Source organism: Stigmatopora nigra, chromosome 22 (assembly GCF_051989575.1).
Source record: "Stigmatopora nigra isolate UIUO_SnigA chromosome 22, RoL_Snig_1.1, whole genome shotgun sequence".
NCBI classification, from domain to species: Eukaryota; Metazoa; Chordata; class Actinopteri; order Syngnathiformes; family Syngnathidae; genus Stigmatopora; species Stigmatopora nigra.
In genome coordinates, this window is record NC_135529.1 from 7,237,398 (window position 1) to 7,263,482 (window position 26,085).

The 26,085-nt window shown below is 39.6% G+C and overlaps 1 protein-coding gene across 7 annotated transcripts in view; it reads right to left on the reverse strand.

The window, feature by feature from the left end:
- The window catches only part of LOC144215367 (adhesion G protein-coupled receptor D2-like), a 46,113-nt gene extending 20,249 nt beyond the window's left edge, over positions 1 to 25,864 (reverse strand). The window contains exons 1-3 of one of the 7 annotated variants that reach the window (XM_077744240.1): positions 25,582 to 25,862; positions 6,737 to 6,804; positions 353 to 440 (exon numbers count right to left, since the gene is read on the reverse strand). Coding sequence is in view for 1 of the 7 variants with exons in the window: in XM_077744239.1 (XP_077600365.1) it covers positions 6,737 to 6,739 (3 nt within the window). In the remaining 6 variants the exon portion in view is untranslated. Of the gene's footprint in view, positions 1 to 352; positions 441 to 1,860; positions 1,954 to 2,395; positions 2,552 to 6,736; positions 6,805 to 25,581 lie in introns of those variants that run through there. The other 6 variants (XM_077744239.1, XM_077744242.1, XM_077744243.1 and 3 more) reach the window with 6 other exon arrangements.
- Positions 25,865 to 26,085: the final 221 nt, after the last annotated feature.

Below are 26,085 nucleotides of genomic sequence, written 5' to 3' on the forward strand. Positions count from 1 at the left end.
GGCCGCTTGGCAGGCTGTGTTTTGTGTATTATTACAAAAAGCCCAAAATAGATAAAACACAGAGCCGGCAAAAGAAGTATTTAGGTGATGGGAGTTACAATTTACTTGCTTCTATCCCTGAAAGTAACCCACTGGGTTCTTGCTTCCTGCGTGGAACTGTGTGTATGTTTCTCTTTGCATTATTACAAAATATACATTATAAATAGTGTTCATTATTTCTATATTTCCAGCCTGGGTGTGCATTTTTTGGGGTTGGAAAGCTTGACTATACATGACAAAACCCACGTCAACTCTCAGTTTTACCACTGGATGGTGCACAAGTCTCACCAAGCAGACTATTTGTGTGTCTCACCGCTTTAAAGTTCTGAACATCTGCACCACTTGTGATCACTCCTCATGAGAGCAGACGGGTATGCCCGACTTGATTCACCTGCAGTCACCTGGGGTGGAGGAAATTACAGGGATTGAAGGCAATGTGGAACAGATGTGCAATTAAGGTAACATGGATTTGTTCTCAGTACAATCATTGCTGCTGCCTTTTACAATAACTGTCATTACACAGAGATAAGTGTTTAGGATTTCATCATAAGTTAATGTCTGCTACATATTCAGCCATTCATTTTTAAACAGTTTCTCTTATAATATTTACTTTTGCCCCAGAGGACTGCAATCATGTGTTTGAGTGCACAAATAACAATATAACGGAATGATTATTTGATTAAAAAAACAAACAAACAGTATCTTAATGAAAATAAATGAGAAGCGCAAAATGAAATACCCTGTTGATGAGGTCGATGTGTGCATGAATTTCCTGTGTCTCACTACACTCTAGAGGAGAGTCGCTGCTTACTCAGGAGTGAAAAGCCTCAAATTAAAGTGTTTGTGCTGACAAAGGACAAATGGGATTTTTCCGTTGCGCAAACGGTGCAGGATTAAGTTAGCTTGCACAAAGTGTCAGGGAAAAATGTCTCATGGTCAACACCTCTACTAAAACATGTGCTTGAAATTAATGTTTGTTAGTCATGTATGAAAACCTTGAAAGAAGAACAGGAGGGAGATGGAGAAATGCTTTGACACAATGCGAGAGATGGTGTTCTTATCTCTTGTGTATAGATATGTCTTACGTACCCTTGAAGTGGGCTAAATTGAATATTCATGAGTGAGTGTGAATAAGTGCTCTGTCAGCCAATAGTGTCATTGATAGATGAGGGGTGGACCAGTCCAATCCTCTATAGAGAACCACCACGGTAGCATGTGAGGGGCAATAGGCATAGGAAAGTCTAGCCCTGGAAAAACTGGGAATATAAAACTTGTCTTCAATGTAATATACTTTCCCGTTGGTGAGTCTGATTTCCAGATACTGATGGGTAAATCACATTGGTCATTAGAAGACTTGAGTGAGACGGAAAAAAAACATCCAGGAACCTGTTTCCTTCCAATTGCAAGTCCCTGCGCTTCCTTCTTTATCGGGAAAGAAATCCTTTGCAAATGTTAAAATGATGCAATTTCTTCCTGTTGCTTGTCTGCGAATGTACAAATGTTCCGTGTGGTATGTTCAGCAAAAGTGTTTGAAACAAGGCGACGACTCGTGTTCCAGTGCAAGTCAGACAAACTCTTGCTGCCAATGCAGCACGTCTAGCTCCACCAACACCAGGCCAGATGGCATCATACCCCAGGCAGAAAGAAATAGAACAGAAGAAAGTAATCTAAAGAGAGAGAGAGAGCGATTGTGTTGATGCTTTGCCTGTCCCTAAGGTCATAGGCCTAATCAAAGTTTTATCCAAATTGGGGTGAAAAGGTTTCCAGTTGATTGTGACCATAGCCTTCCTCGCAAGTTTCAAAACTATTTAGAGACTCTACCGATGCCGACACCCGACAGCTTTAGCCTGCATCGATGGCTGCGTCCACTTGGCTTGCCGGATACAGAATGCTCGGTCCTTGGCCACAGTGGTGCTCCATGCTCGCTAATTAAACAAGTCGGAGGAGGCAGTAAGGCACCATTTGGTCTGCCTACCACCGGAGAAGAAAGAGACAAAGAAGAAGGGGATTAAACCAATCAGAGGAAAGCAACGATGGTGAAAGTTCAACATGTCAAATTTCTAGCGGCGGGGTGAGGGAGGGAACAAATGGAGGGACCTTAAAGTGATTGACAGATGTGTAATTGCAGGTTTTGTGATTTAGAAAACCCTGAAAATTTGCAACCTCTCATAGGAGCAAACGGCAAACCTATTGGATCATTTTATTTGCATGCTTCGTTATAGGAATTCAGTTTTGCAATATAATGAATTAATATGCAAGTCAATGAAACACATCCAGCCAGTCTATCAATATCTATCTTGTAACATTGCTGTTTGGTTCATAATTATTCATTAAAAAAATCAGGAAGTTTCCCTACTTTGTGATGACTCGCCTGCTTACATTGTTTCCTTTGACCTGAATGTAATGAAAAATTACTGGAGAATGGGCAGATCCTTTCTTATTAGTATTGCAACGACAAACGTTTGTACAAATCGAGCAATAGAATAAGTTAACCATTGTGAAAGTTAGGCTGCATAGATATGACATCATATAGGGTAAAAAATTATAGCTATAGAAAATGCCTATTCTTTGAAGCTTGCAAAAAAGTGGAAAGAGTCCTTTAAGATGTTCAAATTGGCTGCCATTTTCCATCCGTAAATGACTATCCAAAGCCCGTCGCCCTTTCTAGACCCCCACAGTCTTTTGTTTTCATTTCTCTTTAGGCAATAATATATTGTCTACAGTGAGTGTAATGATGCCCGAGAGCAGTTGTGTACCACTAACAGGCACTTCTGTCACACACATCAGCATCACTATGCATTGATTTGTGTTTCCTTTAAATCGGCCCCTTTCCTCGGCGCTGGGTTCAGCTGTAATTGCATCTCGCTTAAATGATTCAAATAAGGCTGTGTGTTGCTTATACCTCTCCTCCAGTGTCATTGCCACCCCTAGTTATTTCATTACAGATTCTGTCAGCTTGATAAACAGCAGGGGAGCACCATTGCACAGCTCTTAGCCAGTCTGGCTGGGGACAAAGAAGCGGTCAAGCGGGGCAACAAATCACACCAAACGAAGCATTTGGTCTTTGTGCAAGCTAGTTATGGAAAACTGATAGCAGCACACAGTATACTTAATAGATATAATAAATGTTGAAGAAAAGGGTGACTCCTCTGCTAATTGGAAAGAGTAGGGGGTGACGGAGGAAAAAACCCCACCCATCCTTTGTGTTCGTAGGGCTTTCAGCACCGTTAAATAATCTATCAGATTGTATACACTTGCGGGTGTGCCACACCCACTGCTATTTCTCTGCTTTTTCGGGGCGCTGTTAACTGGTCAAGTGTGCTACCTGTTTTTCATATTTCCAAGCGACAGTTTGTTAAAAGATGTTTAGGTGCTCCCAGACCTTGCATACTTAAACACCAGTAAACAGAGTGATTTCTAAGAAAAGTACAGCAGTTACATAACTAAAAATCAACTTTTTCCAATGCAGGCAAGGAAGGAAAAGTGAAAATATTTAAGTTTACCAGTGGTTGATCGTGCATTTCATATCTTGGCCTTCAGTAGTGCGCTCTTTGATTCAATCCAACTCTCAATAACTATTTTATGGCGATAAAACATTTACGGTAGTGACAGCTGCGACGCATACAACAAAAAAAAAACATGAATATTAACCTCATACTTTGCAATATTATTTAGGAATATAGCCATATTTTAATAAAATGATTTCCTTCTGTTGCTTCCGACACAAAATCCATCCTTCTTTCTTTCCTCTAGACTAGAAGATTTCAACTACTCTGCCAACCAGATTATCCATTAGTTAGTCATTCCCCGGAATAAAAGTTCCTCATTGAAGCTACCAATTCACCAGATGAACACAAATTCTGCATTTAAGTTTAGGCCAAGGCAGACTTTCATAATAATTTGTCCATTAAAAACAACATCAACAAAAAATAACACTACCCACAACAATTTAGAGCAATTTTTGCTGAAGTAGCTTCAGCTTCCCTCATCTATGATTAAGGGATGAATAGATTTTTTTTTTTTGCCTTTTCACGAAGTCAACCAACTATAGTGCAAGGTCAGTTCATGCAAATTCATATGTATGTTAGCAAAGTGAGAGTATGGAAAGAGGAGAGAAAGTATGTTGTTTAAGCTAAACCCTCAAGAACATTATGATTTATTTAAGTGGGGGGAAATATGAATAATGTATTGGCTATACAGAGGATGAATCTTTTTTTCATATTAATTGTCAGGAAGGTTCGTAACAAGGGTGCGAGGGTGGAGGGGCTGTAGGACCCAGAGATCACAGGGGCGCTGCTCAAAGCCTCCAGTCCTAAAGCCACAGTTTGACTTGCAAATGAGCTCAAGGATGCTAATTAAAGGGAAGTGGGGGTCTGTATTGAAAGCCGTGGAAGTTGTGAAGAAAAAATGATCTGGGTTCCACATTTCACTTGTTACCCTATTCTTTTATAATTCCTGTTCCTTCTTATTGCTAGGTTGATGGGCAATCTCAGAAAGAGCGCAAATAAAAAGATCTATGTGTAAAAAGTATTGTGATCCCCCACTCTACACACTATTTTTAGCTCTTGTTATCATCATCAAAATATTATGTTGGAAATATGAGACATCAGTACCAATAAGTCAGCAAGTTATCTAAAAGGTAGTGTAAGTTTCTGACAGAGAACTATGTTCAGTCGGTTTTTGGGCAATTTACAGTCACAATCTACTACGGATTTTACTGGATCTGTAATACATATTTCACAAACCTGCCCTGTGTTGGACCAAAAAAAAAAAGTGTTTTTAGTGCTCGATCTAATGGTTTTCCAAAAGCAGATGGGAACAGGGTCTGTAGGTTGTGATGGTGCCTCTATTTTCTTCCCTTCCAATGGTTTACCTAGTATGGTGTATCTTTAGATCAGAAAGTCTGCCCTAAAGTTATCTTGTTTGAAGCTGTGCTACTCCTCTCAGACACCCCAACACCCCTTGGCACTGCCACCGTCTGCAGGGTCCTGCTATACAGAACCATGCTGCTCTTTGAAGATATGCAGAATAAGCCTATTTTTCACAGCGCTCTCTACATCCAGTGCAGTAGCTTCTTTTTTTCATACATGTCAACAGCCACTCATTCAATCTAAAACAGTTTCAGCTTTCTGTTTCTACACTTTCGTACATTGAAGGGCCCTGTCTATTTTTTTTAATAATCATTGAAACAAGATTGATAATGCTATATGAAAAAGTTTGAGTAAGGGAATATATATATATGTAGCTAACCTCAACCTTTAACTAATAGTACCAGTGATTTGATGTGTCAAGTGTCCATGTTGCATTGACATTGGCACTGGATGATGTCTTTCCATTATGGCCATTCATGAGCTTAGCTCAAGGTGACTGGAGGCTTTATTGAACTAATTCACACGGTCAGTACTGGACCTTAATGATCGTAGTTTTGAATTCCGAAAAAGTCAACTCACAAGACAGTTTTAGATTAAAAACAAATGTAACCATTGTCAACCTTCTTTGCCAACACCTTTTGTCCAAATGTCAGTAACTTGTATTTTAATAAATCACAAAATAATAAGCCTCATCCTCAAAAATCATTGTAATTTTCTTCTTCTACATTATTTAATGACAGATTTGATATTTTCTTCGTGGTAGTTGACAATATTTATTCCAAAGACATCGGTTTCAGGATCATAGGACAGATAGAGAACCTTGCCCTTTCAATGTATCTATAACCCTTCTTTCTCCCCAGGTATATGCGAACCCATTCTACACGCAGCCTCCCAAACCCTCGTTCCCCGTCTTCCCCATCAGGGGCAGAGATGGATGGAAACAAAGAGCACAGCCCCCCAGACGGGCTGATTTATGGCTCCTCCTTTCCATCTAAGCAGAACTTTGGCCCCTAGGTGTCAGGCCTAGCATGCACTAGGGACACACAGCGTCTGAAACCAATGGCCCCAGAATCCCAGCCCTCTGTGGTGCCAAGCACCAAACAGCAACTCTAGAATGGTATTCATTTGTCATATGGGCAGCCTGGGATCCGGCTTAAAAGAGTGGCAATATAGAGTGCCGGAACAATGAAAGCTGGTTGCTTTCTCCCTCGCCTCTTCCCACGTACATTGATCTACTGTAACGCTATATCACACTATACGATGTACCAGCACTTTTACTATTGTCAGGAGGAAGACTTAGTTTAATGGTCAACATTCAGGCAAAGTAGAAAATCCTATGATTTAATTTTAATAGTTGCACAGACTTCTTATAGCATGGAGAACAAACATTTTTTTTATGCCACTATATTCAAGATTCTGTAGCGGGAACTCTGTAATTTGCCATTAAATAAACTACTACCAATTCCATGACAAATTCAGCATACACACCAACAATCTGCACATTAATCACAGATAATTGAATTACAAACAAAAAATCTAAAAATATGAATGAACCATGACGAATAATTTAAAAAACACAATCGCCCAGGTAATAATAACAACTTTACACAACAAATATACAACTTAAGTCAGAAAGCATATAATTGGATTTGAATAACAAAAACTCTTAATGGAATTGAACCCTAGATTGGTTAGCATAGATTGGGAGCACCTCATGCATCATCAATAAAAATAAATCTAATCAATATACCCTAACCCTGAACAAAAAAATGGCTCAAGAGGTAACATAGGGAACTGATAAAAGAAGACAAATTAAAATGACTCACCATAGGTGTTCTGAAATTCAGATTTTCTGTTACAAATCCAATATTTCTTCATTATCTTCATGTGATCCCTGTCAAAACAATTTTTGTTGAATATCAGCAGCTAGGCTATTAAAGTGCATAAGCAAAAAACACAGAGCTGCTGTTTTATCTGGTTTTGAAAGTGTTATTTCAATTAAAAAGTGGATAAACTGCTGATTAATTCAGCACAGTTCCCAATTACAGATCAAACGGGTCTCCTGGGGCCTGCAAAGGCACAAAGATGGCAGATGCCATGAACACATTCGGGCATATTTTATATGACTATAAAATATTGAGTTGGTGTGCTGTGTTGTGATAGGCCTACTGCTGGGTGTCTGTGTTGCTTGCATGTAAATTTGGCTGTGACACCCAGTCTGCAGTGGGAGACTGATATCTGGGACATGTTAGGATAAGCTACCGGGGAAATGATGCAATGTGATGCTAAGATTCCGTAGACAAGTTGCAGTTTACTCGCCGCAAGAGTGCAATGTTTGTGTCGCTTGTGGGAGAAAAAAAAAGATCTGAATGCAAATATTGTTGGGAGATGCTCAAGTAGGATGATGAGAATTTCAGTTCTCTGAGAAGTTGCCTTGAAAGCCTTCATTTTGAGTAAATAAACAGATAAATCCAAAATAACATTGTGAGGAATGCCCTTTTATGTTGTAATAAAATGACATTATTAGCATATTATTATAAGTTTATCATTTGATGTTCAACTTGACATCAATTCTATTTACAATTAACTGGGTGGCATGAAAAGTTCTAAATGAAGGAATTCGAAAAAAAAACTACTTTTTCAAATGCAGTACATAAAAGTAAACATTGCTCATATTCTAAAGTTGTACAAAGTCAAACCTGACAGTATCACAATAAACAATAGTATTGTTTTGCTTTCCTGTCAGTATAACATTTCAAATAGATAAAACAATTGACACAGATACACACAAAGGTAAAAAAACGCAGAACTATTGATTTGAAAAGCCAGGCAGTACTTTAAATATTAAATACTATAGGTATCGTATGTGTAAGGCAGTACTGGGCCCAGTAGTCTTGAACTAGATCGATCCCAAAACATGCAGCATCGTACACAATTATTCTCCATGTTGCCTATAGCAGAGATCTAGTTTTATTACAATAGAAGAGAAAGAGAATGAGGCAGCTCCAACGAAATGTTGACACCATCTACTGACCCATGAAAAAAGAAATCGTGGCTATTTTATATGTATAACAGCAGATGATTCAACACAGCATTTGCCATGGCTTCAACACAGTTCCTAAGACTAAGTAAATTCATAACATAATCAGTTAAATGGACCCAAAGTTTAAACAATTACAACATCGACAAACTATCGTATCATAATGCACAGTTTTACACTAATCCAAATAGTGCATATAGCCTTTTCTATTCCGTCAAGAGTAGCAACTTCATTATTTTGTCATCTTTAACCTTCACTATTTTCTTATGATAGCTGCAAGTTTCACAGTATGTTGTCGTCAGCCTTCTTTCCCTCCATGTGTCCATAACTCATTTGAGTGTAAGTGCAAACAAACTGCTTTAACAGCTCTCTGGACAGGTATTTGCCTGGTCCAGTTATATGATGCAGCCCTCCTCACTCTGTGCTCCCTCCCAAATGAGTCAGTAGTAGTTTGTATCCACCACTATTTTGTCCCAAAAGACGGCAGACCAATAGATGCTGAAATCCACTGTGGCCATAACACATAAATCATCCTTTAAGTACTAAGAATAGCAGGTGTGGGCATAAACAGTGTCAACGCTGCTTCCTCATTGATGTAAATAATTTATCAAACCTACACACACAGCACTGTTTATTCCATTTCAGCCAGTGTATAATCCTCAGACACCATTTTAGTGGAGGGCCTGTCAAGAAACACACACACACATGCACGCACACACACTGAGATGCAGACTTGCACATACACACACACAGTCTGTGGTTTAGAGGCGGCCCTGTCTGTCGCTGTAATGAATCCCTCTGTGATCACCCTGGCAGTTGTGGTCATCACTCTCTGGCCGGTATACACGTACACACACACCTACACACCCCCACATAGAGAATCCTCATATATACATGCATACAGAGGTCCTGCTGACTGTCTACTCATTCATCATGCGACCCCTCATGGAGTTGCTGGTGGGAGCCTGGGGGATGCAATAGAGATGGAAGGTTTGCTGGTGGTAGGTATGTCTTTTGGTGGGTCTAAGGGTTTTACAGCATGGGAGACTGGCTTCGAGTAAGGCAGAGACTGAGAATGGTGTCTCGCATAAGAGCTTTAAACGTCATCGTTGTTCCTGGAGACGGACTAAGGTAACATCATGTCTCACAAAGAAAGCTTTTCAGCTGGCAAAGTGTAGGTTTTAATCAGGTGTGATTTTCCCAACAAAAATCATCATTGGAATGCCCATCCCTCACCTATCATCCTTTTGACGAGGGCTTCCCCTCACAGTGGCTGCCAGCAGCTAGACTTAAGCTACTCCAAGAGTGTTAAGTGCATATCTAAATAGTTGATGAGCACTAAGCTGTTGGCGGAAAGTGTCGCCGGCGGCGACTCATTGAACAGCGCTTCGGAGGCATCCTGCGGGACTGCTTGAAACAACTCGGCGTCCTGCTGCTTGGCAACCAAGAAAGACGCTCTCAGATTAACAAATATTTCACCTCACAAATGGTTAAGATAATTATCAAAGGAAGAGACTACGCAGGTTATAACAGGTAGAAAACGCTGATTGCATGGTTACAGTTACAGTTCTGAGGTTGAAGGTTCAATCTCTGGTGGGTAGCAAGTTCCCTCCATGGTTGTGTTTTTTCTGCTTCCTCACACATCTCAAAAACATGAATGGTGGGCTGATTGATCACTCAAAACTGTCCCTAGACGTGTCTATGCATGCATGGCTGTTTGTCTCCTAGTGCTCTGCCATTAGCTGGCAACCTATTCAGTGTACAGCGCCAACTTCCCATGGTTGGCTGGGATATGCTCCAGCACCCCAGCAACTCCCATGAGGATACATGGTTTTGAAAATGATGAATGAACTCTTTGGGGCTAGTTAAGAGGCCTTGCCTTTCCATGTGTGCTATATTTCAATGTTCTGGTGAGTCTTCACTCACTCCATCTGTTATCAGAATTAAAAATTATTACCGCACTGTAAAGTGTAGTTTAAGAAAACCACATAGGAGATGATGCAGAAATGGAAGAACATGGCTTGTCCAGAATTGATGTCTCTTGAAGGCGTTTTGTTGTTGCTCACTCTTGATCCCGTGGGACCATTAAGCTGAAAATAATTGGCTCTGAATCTCTCCCTCTCATCGATCCTTTAGAGTCAGTGCACTCAAGTATTCCAAGACAAGGAAAGAGACCTAGACTCTCACACAGAAGTACAGACACTAGTGTGCCTGTAAAGGGAGAGTGTGCATGAGAAATGGAAAGAGGGGGGCAAAGAAGAGCAGGCACAGAGGGGTTTTGTATACTAACATTGAGCAGCTCCATGTACACTGACACCCAGACCTTACAAAAGAGTACAAAATTTGACCATCCCCAAAAGTGAACTCTTTTGGCAGAAATGATTTGTGCCGCCAGTGCTGCCAACTATTTGCAACAATGTCAATTGTGAACATTTTTTTATCGGGATCATGACTTAAGCGATGGCCAACAGAGGGAGCTCAAGTTATTTCACAGTAGGAAGTCATACTTGTTATTGCAAAGCGGACAGACCTAACACTTTGTATATACAACTGGTGTCAAACCAATTCCATGAAGGGCCAAGAGGGCCCTGGATTTCATTCGAACCAATTAAGAGGACACCTTACCTTATCACCAATCTGATCCCCTACAAGTTTAATGAGGTTATGGCAACCGTATGCCGTTTGTTTTAGCAGAAATTTAATTGCTTACACTAGTTAAGCGGTAACAGTTGGAACAAAATCCAGGACTGTCTTGACCCATTATGGAATTAGTTTAACACCAGTGGTTTATGCAATACTGCTACTATTCCAAGCACAATTCTCACACTACCTGCTAGTAGTGTTTCCTCAGGCAACCAATAATGCAATTTTAGTTGGTTCAAAACATTATTCGTTTTAAAACAAAATACTTCTTACATAACTGGCGGAGCAATGATTCAAATAGCTGACTGAATGAGGAGCCATTGTGCATCCATCTTCAGTCAGCATCCTCAATCTTCATATTGTCATGTTTGGATTTAATTAAATCTACATCTCTCTGTCTTCATCATTTGTGTGCTTTGCTGCAAGAATCCACAACAGCCCGGTCATCAATATGGGTGGCTGAAGGTTGCTTTCCGTGAAGAATTGATGTTTACCGAGCACACAGCAGGGGGTATTCGTCTTCAGTATCGCTCATTTCCCTCTCTGGCCTTTACAAAGTCGTGTAGTTCATCACCATGAATATGAAATATATTTACATACCCTGTCCATCTATATCGTGACACCAAGATAATTAGATCTCTTCATATTCATACTTCAGAGATGACATGAATATTAATTCTGTGTCCCCACCATTGGAAATAGGTCATGGATAATTGAATTTGTTTATCGTATTTTCTCCCATTAAGAGTAATCAAGTAAGTAATAGGGTATGGCCCATGACAGTCATCCACTACTGATGAACCATCAGATTAATTGAAGTTAATGGTCAGATTTGAGAGTGACTGGATTAGTGAGAGCAAAAGGAGGGAGCTTGCACGGATGAATGCTTCAACTGAGAGGTTGAGGGATGGTTAAATTTATCCGTCTTGCTCCGTCAGCCCAGTACAGGACAGTAGCTCGATTTGTGATGGGGGCAAATTAAAAAAGGTATCTGCAACACAAGAAACATTTTCTCGTGTCCAACCAAGTGTTTCACAAATAGGCTAAAACAAGATCTGCAAAGTAAAATGCAAAGTAATGTTTTTGCTTCCCTCTTGTTTATTATTCTAATTTATATTTTTTGTAAAGGGCAGGCACCCATCAGACAGTTGCTTGTGGTGATTTAATTTTCCTTAGGACTTTGGGGAATGTATTTTAGGCAGTTAGGCAATATTAATGAAGGAATTCATATTATTTTTACAGTGTAAGTGTCTTTTTGTCGGAATGGCTGTAGGTTAAGAGAAACAATGCCCTTAACCTTAATATTTTCCATTCCATATTATTATCTTCTTTCTTTTCTATTCCCATCTGTCTGTGTTGGGGAATTGTCACCCAATTCTCTCTCCATTGCAATAACCAATCAATTGCTCTCATGAAAAATAAAGTAAAAAGGTATAAACAGCTGGTCATTGACAAGAATCTGTCCACTGTGAATTTAAAAGCATTTATTTTTATTTTAATAATTATTATTATTTCCTTTAAATCATATTAAGCATAATTATGAATCTTAACCTGGAGTTGAGGGTCTTTCCTGGTGAGTTTCCATGGGTACTATACACATTTGTTGTCTACAAGCCAAACTTTCTCCCTGAAACTAATTCATGACATTTTAATTTTTAGTCAGTTCGGTTGATCACAGTCCTGACACAAAATCCCCCGGGGGATGTGTATTGTTCACCCACTGCTCCATTGAGTGGGTTAATTGCAGATGGTGGTTAATGATGTGGTTTGTCATTTACCGATTAAATCCTATAAAGGCCTGATGTGAATATTAGGAAGCAGCAATAAATACATGACAACAATCAATAGTCCAACATCAGAAGAAGTGGGACTTTAATGCAAATCTTCCGAATGCTTGAAAATGTTAAGCTCCCGTCCTCCCTTTTTCCATGACTTCATTAAATGTGAAGATCATCATGCCAAGCCCTATGAAATGAGGCAAACCACTGACAGAATAAAATGAAGAGAGCGAGAGATCATCTTTACTCACAGCAGGCTGTGCAACACTTCCGGCGACTGTCACTTCACTTCAGGCTTCCAATGTTTTTATTGGCATGTGTGGCATTCCTTCTTACATACTCACTTCCTCCTTAGCCTTATTTTTATCATTCTCATTCATGCATTATTCATAAGGTCTCCTTTACTACGTGGAGGTCTTGATTCCACCATCATTATTTATTTCTGCAAAGGATGGTTAATATGAGAAAAAGCTACTGTGGAATGCTGGGACAAAAATCAACATGTTGCCCACCTTGATGCTCCACTCCCAATGAGATGTATGCCATGGTCTCAAACACACAGTTGTGCATTTACATTTAGCTCAAAAGAAATATTTTTTTTATGTACTCTCTGAAAACCTCCTGTGAGATGAGACCATGACCTTGTAAATGTAGTGATAAAGGCTTATCAGAAAATAGAATAAAGTGATATCAGGGGAAGACAAAGCCTTCCAATGGCCATTGACTGACATCAATCAATCAAACTGTGGTGAAATTGTTGACATCTAGGCTTGAATTTATCTTTAGATATCTGTTGTTGAATCAAATATTATCTTATGTATTAACAAGAGCTGGACAGTGCATGTATTTATTTAATCGTGTTCTGCTATGCACTATATAGTTTGTACAACGACCTCTCTGTAGCAAGAGAGGCAGGGGAAAGTTCTGCAGGTTACTGTCACTGACATGGAGGCCCTGCAGTCCCCCAGCAATTTTGGCTCGCCCCCATCACCCCAGGCTGACCTTTCCTAAGTAATTATCCCTGTCACTCTGTCACCCCACCATCCTCACCCAAACAACATCGTGTGAAGATGTATAGGTTGGTGTCACTAATCATTCGGTCCCCTTTGGACAAGTTGCCTCGGCGGTTCTCCTTCACTTCACCTCCCTTCGCTTTCAAGTCTCTATTTTTCTAGCCTCACGATAGAGCTTTTAGTTTAGATTTGCATATTTTTCTCCAGTTAATTGTACTGGAGGGTGATGCGTTGGATGGTCACGGGCATTGGAGGTGATTTTAATGGGAGAGACACCAGATAATGGCAGTGCCCTCTTGCCCTGGTTTGTGCTTCAGCCTCATTAGGGTGATCAGGTAGTGCCAGTCAGAAAAGGCTGCGACTCGGTTGGGGTGAGACATGACAAAATAGGGCGACAATTTATCCAAGGATCATCATCATGGGAATATTTCATTAACTGTCAGGCAAAAAAACCCAAAACAAAACATTTTGTGACTTTTTACACACCAGAAGCAATTTGCACAAAATACGTATATTTTTTGGACTTAGGTGGACAATGAAGAAAATTACATTACATTACGAATGTCACACTGCAGTACTTTGGGATGGGCATTTTTTTTGCAGAAACCAAGAAAAACCGTTAAAGTAACAATAGTAAAATGGACAACATGCGAACTAGGCATCTGTTACCATAAGAGTTTTCAGATAGCTGCAGCTTAAAATTTCTAACAGCCTTTCGGTTCTCAAGAGAGGAAAAAAAGGTTGCACTTGAGTATTAACTAGCTACTAAAATAAAGTGCCACTTGGTCGGGAATATACCATACTACATTGATCATGAATTCAGGTTTAGGGGCATGTTCTGGCTGGCAATAAAAAAAAATGGTAGATTGAATGGATAGATGGGGAGAGCAAGAGAGAGAGATAGTAGAAAACAAAGTTTTGGTGTGGAGTTACTAATCATGGAATTGCGTTATGGGCTTTGGGGGGGAAAAATTGTGTAAAATTCAAGAAAACCTGCTATACGTCTCTTTTAAAACACTGTTAGACTTCACCCAACTGAATATTCTACCTGACAAACCAGCCAGACACTTATTGATTTCTTATTTAGCTTGCAGCAGTTCTATGTCTTCCAATGCACTTAGAGCACATTGGATTTCCTCAACCTGTCAGCACATAAATCAGGTTTCATTGAGGGAAGCTTGCCGAGTGTGCAATGAGCAGTCTGTTAACATGCCAGCTTTTACTTGGGGAATGCGCAGAGCCGTGCAAAAGTATTAGCAGTAAATAATCCATCTTCATGTTACGTGATGGGCTGTATTTTTATCACCAGTGTATATTTGATACGAGTTGAGTTTGACTGAGGGTTGGTAATATAGTAAAGTAGACGCACTAACTGGTATAATTTGAAGAGTGCAAACACAGCTGGCCTCATTCCCTAACAATCAAAGCAGCTCTGAAATTTCTTTTCAATTAAGGTCCAACCTCTCATCTTTCCCAATGATGTCCCAGAAGTGTATATAAAAATATAAATAAACTGCAGTACCTGAAATTGCACACTGATTCAGGGTCCTTTATTACAGAAAGCAACAGTTTACATTTTAAAGTGCTCCATTGTTAAATCTTTAATCTCTCTAAAATAAAAGGTATGCAATTCAAATGTGTACCATGTCAACTGTTATGTAAACTCTCTTAAAACATGAAGTTGTTGAATTAAGTTATTTGGATAACAGGGGTGGCACAACTCACCCTACTTTCCCTACTGTATATAGTTTCTTCAGTTGGAAATGCATTGTGGAATCTTGTCTCTCCAGCTATCACTAACAGAAGAGCCTGTTACATCCAGAACGCACTTTGCCCTTCAGAGCAAGGGCACTATTTTGCATGTCAACCCGAGATTGGAACAAGAAGGACATTCTGGCAGAAGACGAGAAGGAGAAAAAGGACCAGCAGTTCATTTATATGCGGCTGTGATCCTAATATATACAGGTTACCAACCTCGCAGGTCAAAGTTCCAACCCGTTGCTGAGGCAACTAACCCGTCCTTCCCATCACTCGCTCGTTAAAAAAAAACCTGCAGAAATAGTTCCGCCAACTGTCCTTATCATGCTGTGGCCATGTCTGTAAGCGACCCTGCCAAGTAATGAGGACCTTACTAAGATGCCCACACACACACACAAACATCGAGAGCACACGGAGGCTTAAGAAACTATTGAAAACATTGAGACAAATGCTGAAAAGAACAGCAATGCAAAAATGAATAGCTAAAGACAAATTTAAGACCACAGTATGCAGTTTGCTCATTCAGTTTCTAAACCGCTTGTCCTCACAAGGGTCGGAGGAGAGTTGGAGCCTATCCCAGCTAACTACGGGCACCAGGCAGGGGAAACTCCGAATCGGTGTCCAGCCAATCGCAGGGCACAAGAAGACGGACCACCATTCACGATCACATTCATATCCAAGGGTATTTGAGATTTTTCAACTGGCCTACCCTGCATGTTTATGGGATGTGGGAGGAGCCAGAATACCCAGAGAAAACCCACACATGCTGAGGGAGAACATGCAAACTCCACACAGTGAGCACCGACCTGGGATCGAACCCTCAAACCCCCATTTACTCCCATTTAATATTCAGCCTGGCATCAAAAATTTGGAACATATCCTTAATGTCGTTAGTTTACAACAAAAGCAAAAAAGTATATTTATGAAAGTTGACCTTCCGTGCGTGAATGTTGCACCTCTCTGTAGCATCAATTAGCATGTTTTTTTGTGCAGCTGAGCATTTCTTCTTGTGGACTGAGGTAAATAAGGAAATGGAAATGAGGTCCAGTGCTCTAATCCAGCCAAGGTGCAGATTTTACAGTAATCCCCCCTAGAGCTGTTTGGCCTGGAGCAGGCAGAGGGGTAATCCAGTCCCCTGAGACTTCTACCAGCCTCTCTCCCCCTCCCTCTCTTTTTTGCTTTCTCTTTCTCACTCTCTCTTCCCCTCTCTCCTTCTTTCTCCCCAATGAATAGACATAGCAGTGAACATTTTGAGTCCCATACTTAGGGGAAACTTCCATGATTTAATTAGGATTTGGTTCTGATGTGGTTTGTTTTTAAAATAATGCAATGATGAGTTGATGCCATCATCTTGCCAAATGCTCTACTTCTTGACACAGGTGTGTGTGTGTGTGTGTGTGTGTGTGTGTGTGTGTGTGTTGTCTTTAAAAAAGTGATTAAGCGTTCCTTGATTGGCAATTTTATTTGGACATATTGCTACCAGTCTTAGATGTACTGTAATGTCCTTTCCTTTGGTTATATTGAATTGAATGTGATTAACATCTTCATTCACATATGATTTTTATTGTATTGTTTGGATTTTAATGAAGAGTCAAACACAAATTTGTTAAATAGGTATTCTGCACTGTATTCATCAAAATGTAATCAATTTAAAATGCATTTTGTTATAATGCACCAGTGCAGTGGTAACTTTATTTTTGCCTTTGAAGAAGTTAAAACATGCAAAGTTGCTATTTTATCAGTAACATTTCTGCATCACGGATAGAAAATATTACTTTGATATTTAATGTCTTTCTTTACACAAATTCTAAGACATTTGTTAGCATAGCTATACAGACTAATATCCTTCTGGGTCTATTGTAACAATAATTATAATAATAATAATGAACAATAATGAACATAACGGGGCAAATAATCCCACAGTAATGGTTGATCTAGCCCAAAGGTTATATACAGCAGCTCTATTAAGCTAAACTGCATCTGGGTCAGTATCAATTTTAACAGCTTGAATTAATGGGCAAGTGTGTTTGTGAACAGATTTGTCAGGCCACAGAGTGATTTGTGTAACTCTGTGTTGTGTGTGTATGTTTCATGTCCATAGAGAGGTGGTGTGACAGCAAAGACATGTGTCCTACAGTGTGACTTGCTTTCAGCCTGTCTCACACACCATTGGCCTGGCTCCCTTGAGCCTGATACATAATGCAACAGGCCGAAGACAACGCCCCGCATGATAATGTGCATGCACAACTGCTTTGTGTCTGTGTGTGGGTGTGTATTGTGTACAGCTAGTGCAAAAGATATAATATTACACAACATTTATTAACAATGTTTACACTACTTCAAGGCCACAACATTGTCAAGGCCAGACCACAACAATATCGGGGCACTTTGAATATCGCAATATTATCAATATTGTGACAACCCTATAATTTCAAAATGTAGGTATAGGGAAAGGGAAGGATAGTGGGTTGTGAATCAATACTTGAAAATATCCTCCCTAGTCTAATTCGTAATACATGCCCTTCACAAATAGTTCGGGTTCATTCGATTCTTAGTAAAACCACATGTTTAAGGTTACTCTACCCCAATCAACTCCATGTCTTGCGACAGTTAAAAAGACACACACCAATGTCATAAGTAGGCTGGGAAAAGTGCCCCTGGCATCAGGGCATCCAGATGGACATGGCTTGACCATGAACAACGCTCAGCCATTGTCCTACATCACCCTAAAGGACACAACAGAGCTACAACTTTCAAATGTTTTCAAGCAACTGAGACACCACCAAACTTGTTTCGTTCTTACATTTCATGATTGATTACGTAACTCCATTGATTTAATCTAGCATGAGAAAACTAACTTGTAACCAAAACAAAAAAAAAATCTCTAGATTGCAGCCAGAAACAGTCAAACAGTCGAAAACAAGAGCAGACTAGGGTTTCAATAGTATGGCAGTGTTTTATGAATGGAGGGAGGCAGAGATGATCAGAGCGATGAGTCCACTGAGGCCTCAGTCTGCTTGGGGCAATGCTTCTAGCAAACCCCTTTACCCCTGCTCTGACCTGGAGGATGCCCCTGCCACTGTGTGCTCCAGACACTTTGTGCAGAGAGGCCGCACTGAATACCAACCAGCTGCTCGCTTTTCTGGATTCCATGTACAACAGCAATGAAAAATAAGACCGCAGTGAACAGTCATAAATGTGTGATTTTTAGCCTAGAGAAAGTAAGACCCCAGGGCTTCAACAGAAAATGTCAACAAAAATGCCGTAGTGGTTAAACAGGTTATATCCTTGTCTTACCGTTATTAAACGAAAAGTCAACAATGGAGAGTGAACAAATAAAACCAACCAAAGTAATAATCAGACAATTGCACGAGTCTTCTGATGTGAGGCACAAGCGTGTTTCAAGTGATGTTGTCTAGGTCTCATAAAAAGTGTCAATTGTCAAAACAAAATGAGTCGAATTAAGTCATGAGGTGATGTTGAGTAAAGCCGAGTCGGGTAAAGTCACAACGTTGGCAATTCGACTTGAGCCAAGACCGCAGTGGCTGTCCTTAAATCCCTCATGTATGTTATTTCTTCATCACAAATTAATAATCTACTGACTAATGTTCTGCTCTTTCATTATGTAAAGTAATATAATGGATGAAAAATATATAGAATTTACATAAAGTGGTTTTGGAGATGCCAAGATTCTGTCTGATGTAATAATGGTTGGATTTTGAGTTACTATATAAAACTAGGATTGTCTTTTCCACAGTACTGCTCCATTATCACATCCAATACCTCGAGTAGTAATTTCACACCCACATTTCCCTGATCTTAACTCCTCCATGCAACCTAGCTTAGGAGGATCATCCATATGTCATCAAGTGCGGGCTACGTCTGTGAACTCCTCTGAACCATCTCCTTTCTCTCTGCAACTCCCACCATTCTCTGCATCCTTTCAGTTCCCACTTCGGCTTTGCCAACTGATTGCATTGATTTAATGTTTGGACTGCCCACATCGATTTTCACACAGGGTTATGGATCATACTGTTCTTTCCCCCCACCTAAGTTGTGTATAGTGGGAGGTGAATAAAATTGTCTTTGACAGTTGATGTACAGATAGACACCAGGAGCACCCCAAAGCTTCCCACTCACCATATTCTGATACTGTTAAAACCCTTGCACTACTTTCTCACCCTCAGTTCCACTCACATTACCTAAACACCTCCTAGAGTCACACCTTACATATATAAATGGAGTTTGAGTTGTAACAGCGCTAGACAACTGCAGTATATAATAAGGCTTACATTTGGAAACCCTACTCTTTCTGTACTTGTTCCACAACCCTTTTCTAGATTGCAGTACACGGTTTAAGTATCACATGTATATTTTATTTGGGGTACAGTGAGTGTATGGTTAGATCTTACACATCAGGCTCCCTGCCTGTGGGTGTTACCTTCAAGTACCCGGCTAACTTTGGACAAAAGGAAAACTACAGCCTGAAACTGTTGGATAATCATTTGAACTATGGGACACAGACAGACAACCATTCAAATCACAACCATACTACCATTGAGTTGATCCCAAGCAAAGATACAACTACACCACCAGCATGCTCACCCTGTGCAGAGTGCAACCAGTATGAAGGAGAAACAAACCTTGCAGAGACAGTTGAATAGCCTGTTTGATTGACATTGGCCTTTGTTCAGATGCCAGACATATTGCTGTTCTGACACTAGTCTGTTACAAACTAATGTGTGATCCAAAATAAAGGGCAACACGGGCTCTGATCATCACCAAACTCTCCCCATGAGACAGTATGGGATTTATGAAATGGAGAGAATAGCTTTATGGTCAGCATGAATGTTAAGAGTTCAAGTTATAAAATTAGACTTGTTACTGGCCAATCAGAGTTCAAATTGTACTTTTGTACTGAAGTTAGATCCCCACACCTTCAAGTCCTGTAACTACTACACAAAACGCTAGGGCACCAGACTAGGACCTTGGGCCAACACAAATATCATTTCAAGTATGGCTTTAAAAACGCTAAGTGAGGCTGATGGGAGGCTTGATATTGACACCAGTGGTGATTGCGCAAATCCCCTACAGCACACTATTGAGTGTGTTGATCGCCCCTTTCCACCCGCCGTGTTGGAGCTAATGTTGGGTGACACACAGACACCCTAGCTGACTTGTTTTGGCACTGCGAAGATCCCAGCTGTGCATTTACATATGCAATGACCCAGATTAGCATCCTTCCTCACACTCCATCAACACTGATTAGGCAAACCTCACTAAAAGTAACGGTTGTCCGGCATGTCGCTGTGTCCAGAACAAGCTCACTGGGTGTTTTTGTAACATCTCAATATGATTGCTCACTGACTTGACAATGTCACCAAAGTAGGTGAAAGATTAATTAAAAAAAACTCATTTTCAAAACCAATGACATGCATTTTTATTCTCAAGTTGATGTTCATGACATTAATTTTATGGTTCAGGCATTTGTCAGAGGGAAATATTGATTTTACAATTGCCTCCTTTTGAGAAAGAAATATATATATTTATATACGTATTGGGACAGCTAAAAATGATTGTTTTATTGGAGTCACTAGTGTATAATGTTGATCCTCAAAAGATATTAACTCAACTCAAATACATTTTACATTCTTTTAAAAACTTAACTTAAATAATTGAACGAAGAATCCTTTTTTTAGCATAATTATATGCAAAGAGGGTTCAGAATAAGTGTGTGCATAAGCAAAGTGCTATGAATACATGTACCTATTTTGGTTAAAGACTGAAGTTGCTAATTTTCCTTACCAGAGGTATTTTTGTTTGACTTAACATGTGGAAAATACAGATCTTCGCTCATTATTATATTGTTTATGTTTGCCAAAGCAACCCATTAAACCTGAGTGAGAGCCTCCTTTAACTAACGGCATGTTAGTAATGTGGTCTCCGTCATTGGAGGAGGCTCCTCATTACTTTTACCTGCTGAATAAACATTTCTCAAACTCACTATTTCCTCTGCTATTGTTTACAATGAATACAGCATTTTCTTACTGTTTGAACATGCCAAAAGATATGCTGTGCTTTGCATCGGCAAAACCACAAGTGTACAAAGGTGCAATTGGGGTTGAGAGCTGATTTATTATCGAAAAGAGAACTGCATAAACCTGCGTTACAGAGGAAAGATGTAAGGTAGATGTTGATTTGTGCTTGTTACTTATAATTTATGTGTGCACTTCATGTTGAAGCTTTAAATCATATTATAATGTACAATGACAATAAAGGCAATCAATTCAATCCTTCTGCTGGTGAATTAGCAAGAATTTTAAAGATGTTCATGTTTTACAAAAAAAAATCGGTTGTTTAAACACTTCTGTAATGACAAATTAAATTTACATATTTCTTAATGAATATCCTCTGACAACAATGTTTTTGCTATAATTTTGAATGTATTTATGGTCTCAAGAAACCTTTTGAACAATGATGGTGGTTTATTATACAAATCATACAGTATGAATTAGCTGACAGGCATCTTTACATTCTTTGTATGTTGTAAATATAAATATATATTTTTGTTCAAATGCCACACTTTCCTGAGACTGTTTCCATCATTTTGAGAGAGAAAATAATAACTCCCATAATGTGATTGCATCTCTTTATAATTTTACTGCGGCTGTTTTCATGACCAACTGGGCTCATCCATGACCACGTTCAAACAAGTCCCCATCGGTACTGATATAAATTTGCAAACAAAGTAAGTTAAATTCATATTCCAAACTTGCATAAAATCAAAAAGTTGTGAAATGCATCAAATATGCATGAAAAAGAGAGCACAGTTTATCTGATACAGGGTTATTCAGTATTTAGTATTCAAGCTGCTAGTTCAGTTAAAGGTAGAGGTTTGAAGAGGGACTCTGAATCCCTCCAGCAGACCCTGAGCAGCTTATGGGATAGCGAGTGAGGCCAGTCACTGGGCTTACACAAGCTCAATGTCGGGCTCATCTCATCAAACGGCTGCCAGAAAGACACCAGTCACCTGTCTCAGTGAAAGCAGTCATTCATCAAGTTTTTTATTTTATTTTTACTACATTGGTTCAATTAGACTTTTTGTTGTTGTACAACTGTATATTAAGAGTGGTTTGGGTGAAGCGTCAATCATTCCCAAATACAAATATCAGGAGACAGTAGTGCAAGCTTGGGGAATTGTTTTGAGGATGGATGGATGGATGGATGAAGAGCTAAAACGGCCTACCAGAAGTGTTATCTGACCGCAGGAGTTTCCTCACAGGCATGTGCATGCAGCTTGCTTGTGTCACTTTCAATTATGACTCCTACTCTTTTTATTTGACAGTAATTGAGTCATCCCCTCTAGTTAACAACACTGTCCAGCACAGATCACTGGCTACATTTAAAAGCCAGCAAATATTGGTGTAACAAATTTGTTGGGAATATACAAGCCTACTTTCTTGTGAGGTATAAATGATTGTCAGTCCTCAAAACAGAAGCCAGGAGGGATGTTTGATTGAAAAAGGCCACATTGCCTAACAACTATAATGACTCCTCCTCTACTGCTGCATCATTTAAGATGAAAAGCAGTGGTCCAAATCATTTTAACACAAGCTGTCTTATACACATTTAGGCTGATTTGAGTCCATAATCTCTCAGATCAGATCTTCTGTAGGTTTATTAATACATGAAAGAAAAGCCCTTAGTCTATAAATCTTGAGCATGAAATTTTAAACAGTCGTTCTAGCCTTGCATCAAGTTTAAAGAAACTAGCCTTTGCTGGTTAATAAAAACATGACTGCCTCTCTGCAGGAGGGAAATGAGTGACATCGATTTAGGACTAGCGTTCATGTTGATGAAATTTATAGCTTAGTACTAGTACTCTTTATATTACAATTCCAGAGGCTCAATTTAAACTAAAATGATTTGCTTTGTCGTTATCCTTTAAAAAGGTTATATTAAAAAAAATAGGTGTACTGAAGAGTCCCAAACATAAAAAAAATGCCTGTAAAATGTCAGAAATTAACGATTCAACCAGTAACGTTGAACTGCTGTCATCATACTTCCAAGTCTTTGGAAAGTTAAGTATTGTGAATCTGAAATCTTTAGAAAAAACTGACATTGCTACTAGTTTAGGTCTGGTAAGGACCAGCATTTCTCATTTTGTAGGCCCTGGGCAGAATTCATTGAGTTGGCAACATAACTATGCAAAGTCAAGCTTGGTGTAGATTGTATGGCTAGCAGCAAGAATCTTTGGTCCTTAATTGTGGTCTTGAGAAACTAATGGCTGAAGAGGATTTTGGAGATGATCAAAGAAGCATGTCTAATCCCCCCCAAAAAATAATTAATGGAGGATTTCTTCTGGAAATGTGAGGCAAGGATGAAAGATTTTTTTGAAACGTGCTGTGCAGGTTGAAGAGTGTACTAGAAATCACCTCCTTAGAGAGCATCTACGATGTCAACAAAATGACCAGGCAAATATTTCTTAAGGGAAGAGAAAGTAAGGCTCAGCCAATCAATGGTGAGAAGCAGACAAGGATTCGGGGAGGCCAGGTAGCTTGGAGTTAATAATGGTAACATATTAAATATTTGCACTTAAAATGTATGTTTAAATTCATGTTTAACATTTCATTTCGTTTTCATAATATTGTTATAGCTCTCTGATTAATTGTTAATTGTGAACCAACTTATTTTGCCATAAGGCATTCGGATTTGTCTGGTAACCTGGGGCAATGCATTGAGGCAATTCATTTATTATTTTACAGATCTTCCTCTCTCTAATCCCCTTATTGTCTACAGGGTAGAGTTAAGATTTAATTTTTCCACCTTGGTGTAGTGTTATGGCATCACTGAATTTGAATAAAACTGAACAAATCCAAGAGGCATTCTACAGATATTATTTTTTGAAAAAGTTGTAGATGAGGAAATGAGGTGGAACAGTGAAAAAGTAGTTAAGGCCTTTGCCTCACAGTTCTGAGATTGAGAGTTCAATCCCTGGTGAGTTGTGACCTTGTTGTGCAGCGTTTGCTCTTCCCAAGCTTGTGCGGGTTTTCTCCGGGAACTCCAGTTTCCTCCCACATCCCTGAAGCATGCACGGTAGGCTGGTTGAACACTCTAAATTGCTTCTAGGTACAAATGTGACCATGAATAGTTTTTCCTCTCCTTGTACCCTGCAATTGGCTGGCTACCGATTCAGGGTGTGCCCTACCACCTGCTAAAATTGTAGGAGGGATAAGTGGTACTGAAAATGAATGAAATTTGTGCCAGCAAAAATATCATTGTTTTCAATAGAATCACATTCTTTGGGTATTTTGCAAATCTTCACATTGGACAGTTTATGCTATATGATAATGAAAATAACTCAGACTGACATTCCTATGTGCATCCGTGCACTGTACAACAACCACACAACAGAAAAGTAACAGCTCGCAAAATGAATGTTATCACTTGACATAACTTGCCTTGAGGACATACTTGGCATGGTGGTCATTAATTGATGATGACAGAAATGAGTAGGAAAAGCATGCACTTTGAGCATAGTTTCTTTAAGACTGGTATCCAATGTTGAAAGCTATGTGCACAGGGTTAAAGGTGGACCAAGCATTCTAACTAAAACCAGAACTCTGCCAAATAATTGTTGCAGGTCAAGTATTCCATCCAGAGTGTGGGCTTAGTGCACAGAGTCAAGGTTTACTGTGAATCTTCTCATCATGGCCTGGGGCCTTGGCAGCCCTGATGGCGGCTAGTACTACTAACCCTTCCTAATCTTTGCAGCAGAGTAGAAGGACCTCTGCGATGTTGACTTTGCTCCTGTCTGTTAGTGTTCACAACGTGCCCATCATCAACCCATCTGCTGTTCTCCCTACAAACCTCCCATTGCATCTTTGTTAAAATAATGCTAATGCAGAGGTCAACAAACTACTGCAGTGTTTGGAGGCCAACGGCTCCTGAGGAAGAACGTTTGATTTTCAGCTTCATTGAGCTGCACTTATTCAATATTTACTCCCCAAGACCTCCGCATTAAATTTATACTGCTATACTCTAAGGGAATCCCAAAAAAAAAAGAAAAACAATGCACACAGATATCTTCCGCCGAGGCCTCTCTATCCACTCAAGAATGTCTCTTCCTCTGGCTCATTTCTATCCACTAGTGAGAAGACCAGTGGACAACCTATTGTTTCTAGGTCACCAACCTTGATTCAGAGCTGTTTTTTTTTTTAACTATATGGCAGTTGCATGAAGGAATAGGCCCATAGCCTGACAATGCAGACCTTTAGAGTAAAAGGGATCAACATTCAGAGATAGCATTCGGCAAAAAAAGACAAAATTCATAACCGATAGCTGTTTACTTTCTTACATGCATATTTGACAGGGTGGAAAGCAGAGTGAAATGGTCAGCAGAGGAAAGAAAGCATTCATGTAAAAAAAAATAGACTTACCCTTTACCAAAATGGTGGATGGATGGAAGAGTGGGTGTTCAGATTAGTTAGTAGGTAGATCCATGGCTTCTATTTTGTGTAGATCTCACTCATCAGATGCATTCTGTTCACAGGAAACCTCACATTGAGTTTTGTAAAGTTGAACTACAGATTTAAAAAAAAAATAAAGATTGGCCATTAAGTTCATATAGAACAATATTCTCCAACAATATTCTCCAACAATATTCTCAAAACAATGCCACAGAGGGTAACAGTGGGTGCAGGATTTCATTCCAGCTAAACAAAATGTTTTCACCCATCTCATTCTTGCAAGTGCAATCACTTGATTGCAGTCAGGTGGTGCTTGCTTGCAGAAACCTCATTGGTTAAAGTCTGTGCAAGACAATAAGTAGGATGGCTTGCATTGAAAACAGACAATATAATAGATGACAAATCAGAAAATGCACAGGGACGCTTTGTGCAGTGAAATATTGGAATGAACTTAGATAGACATGTTTGGAATAG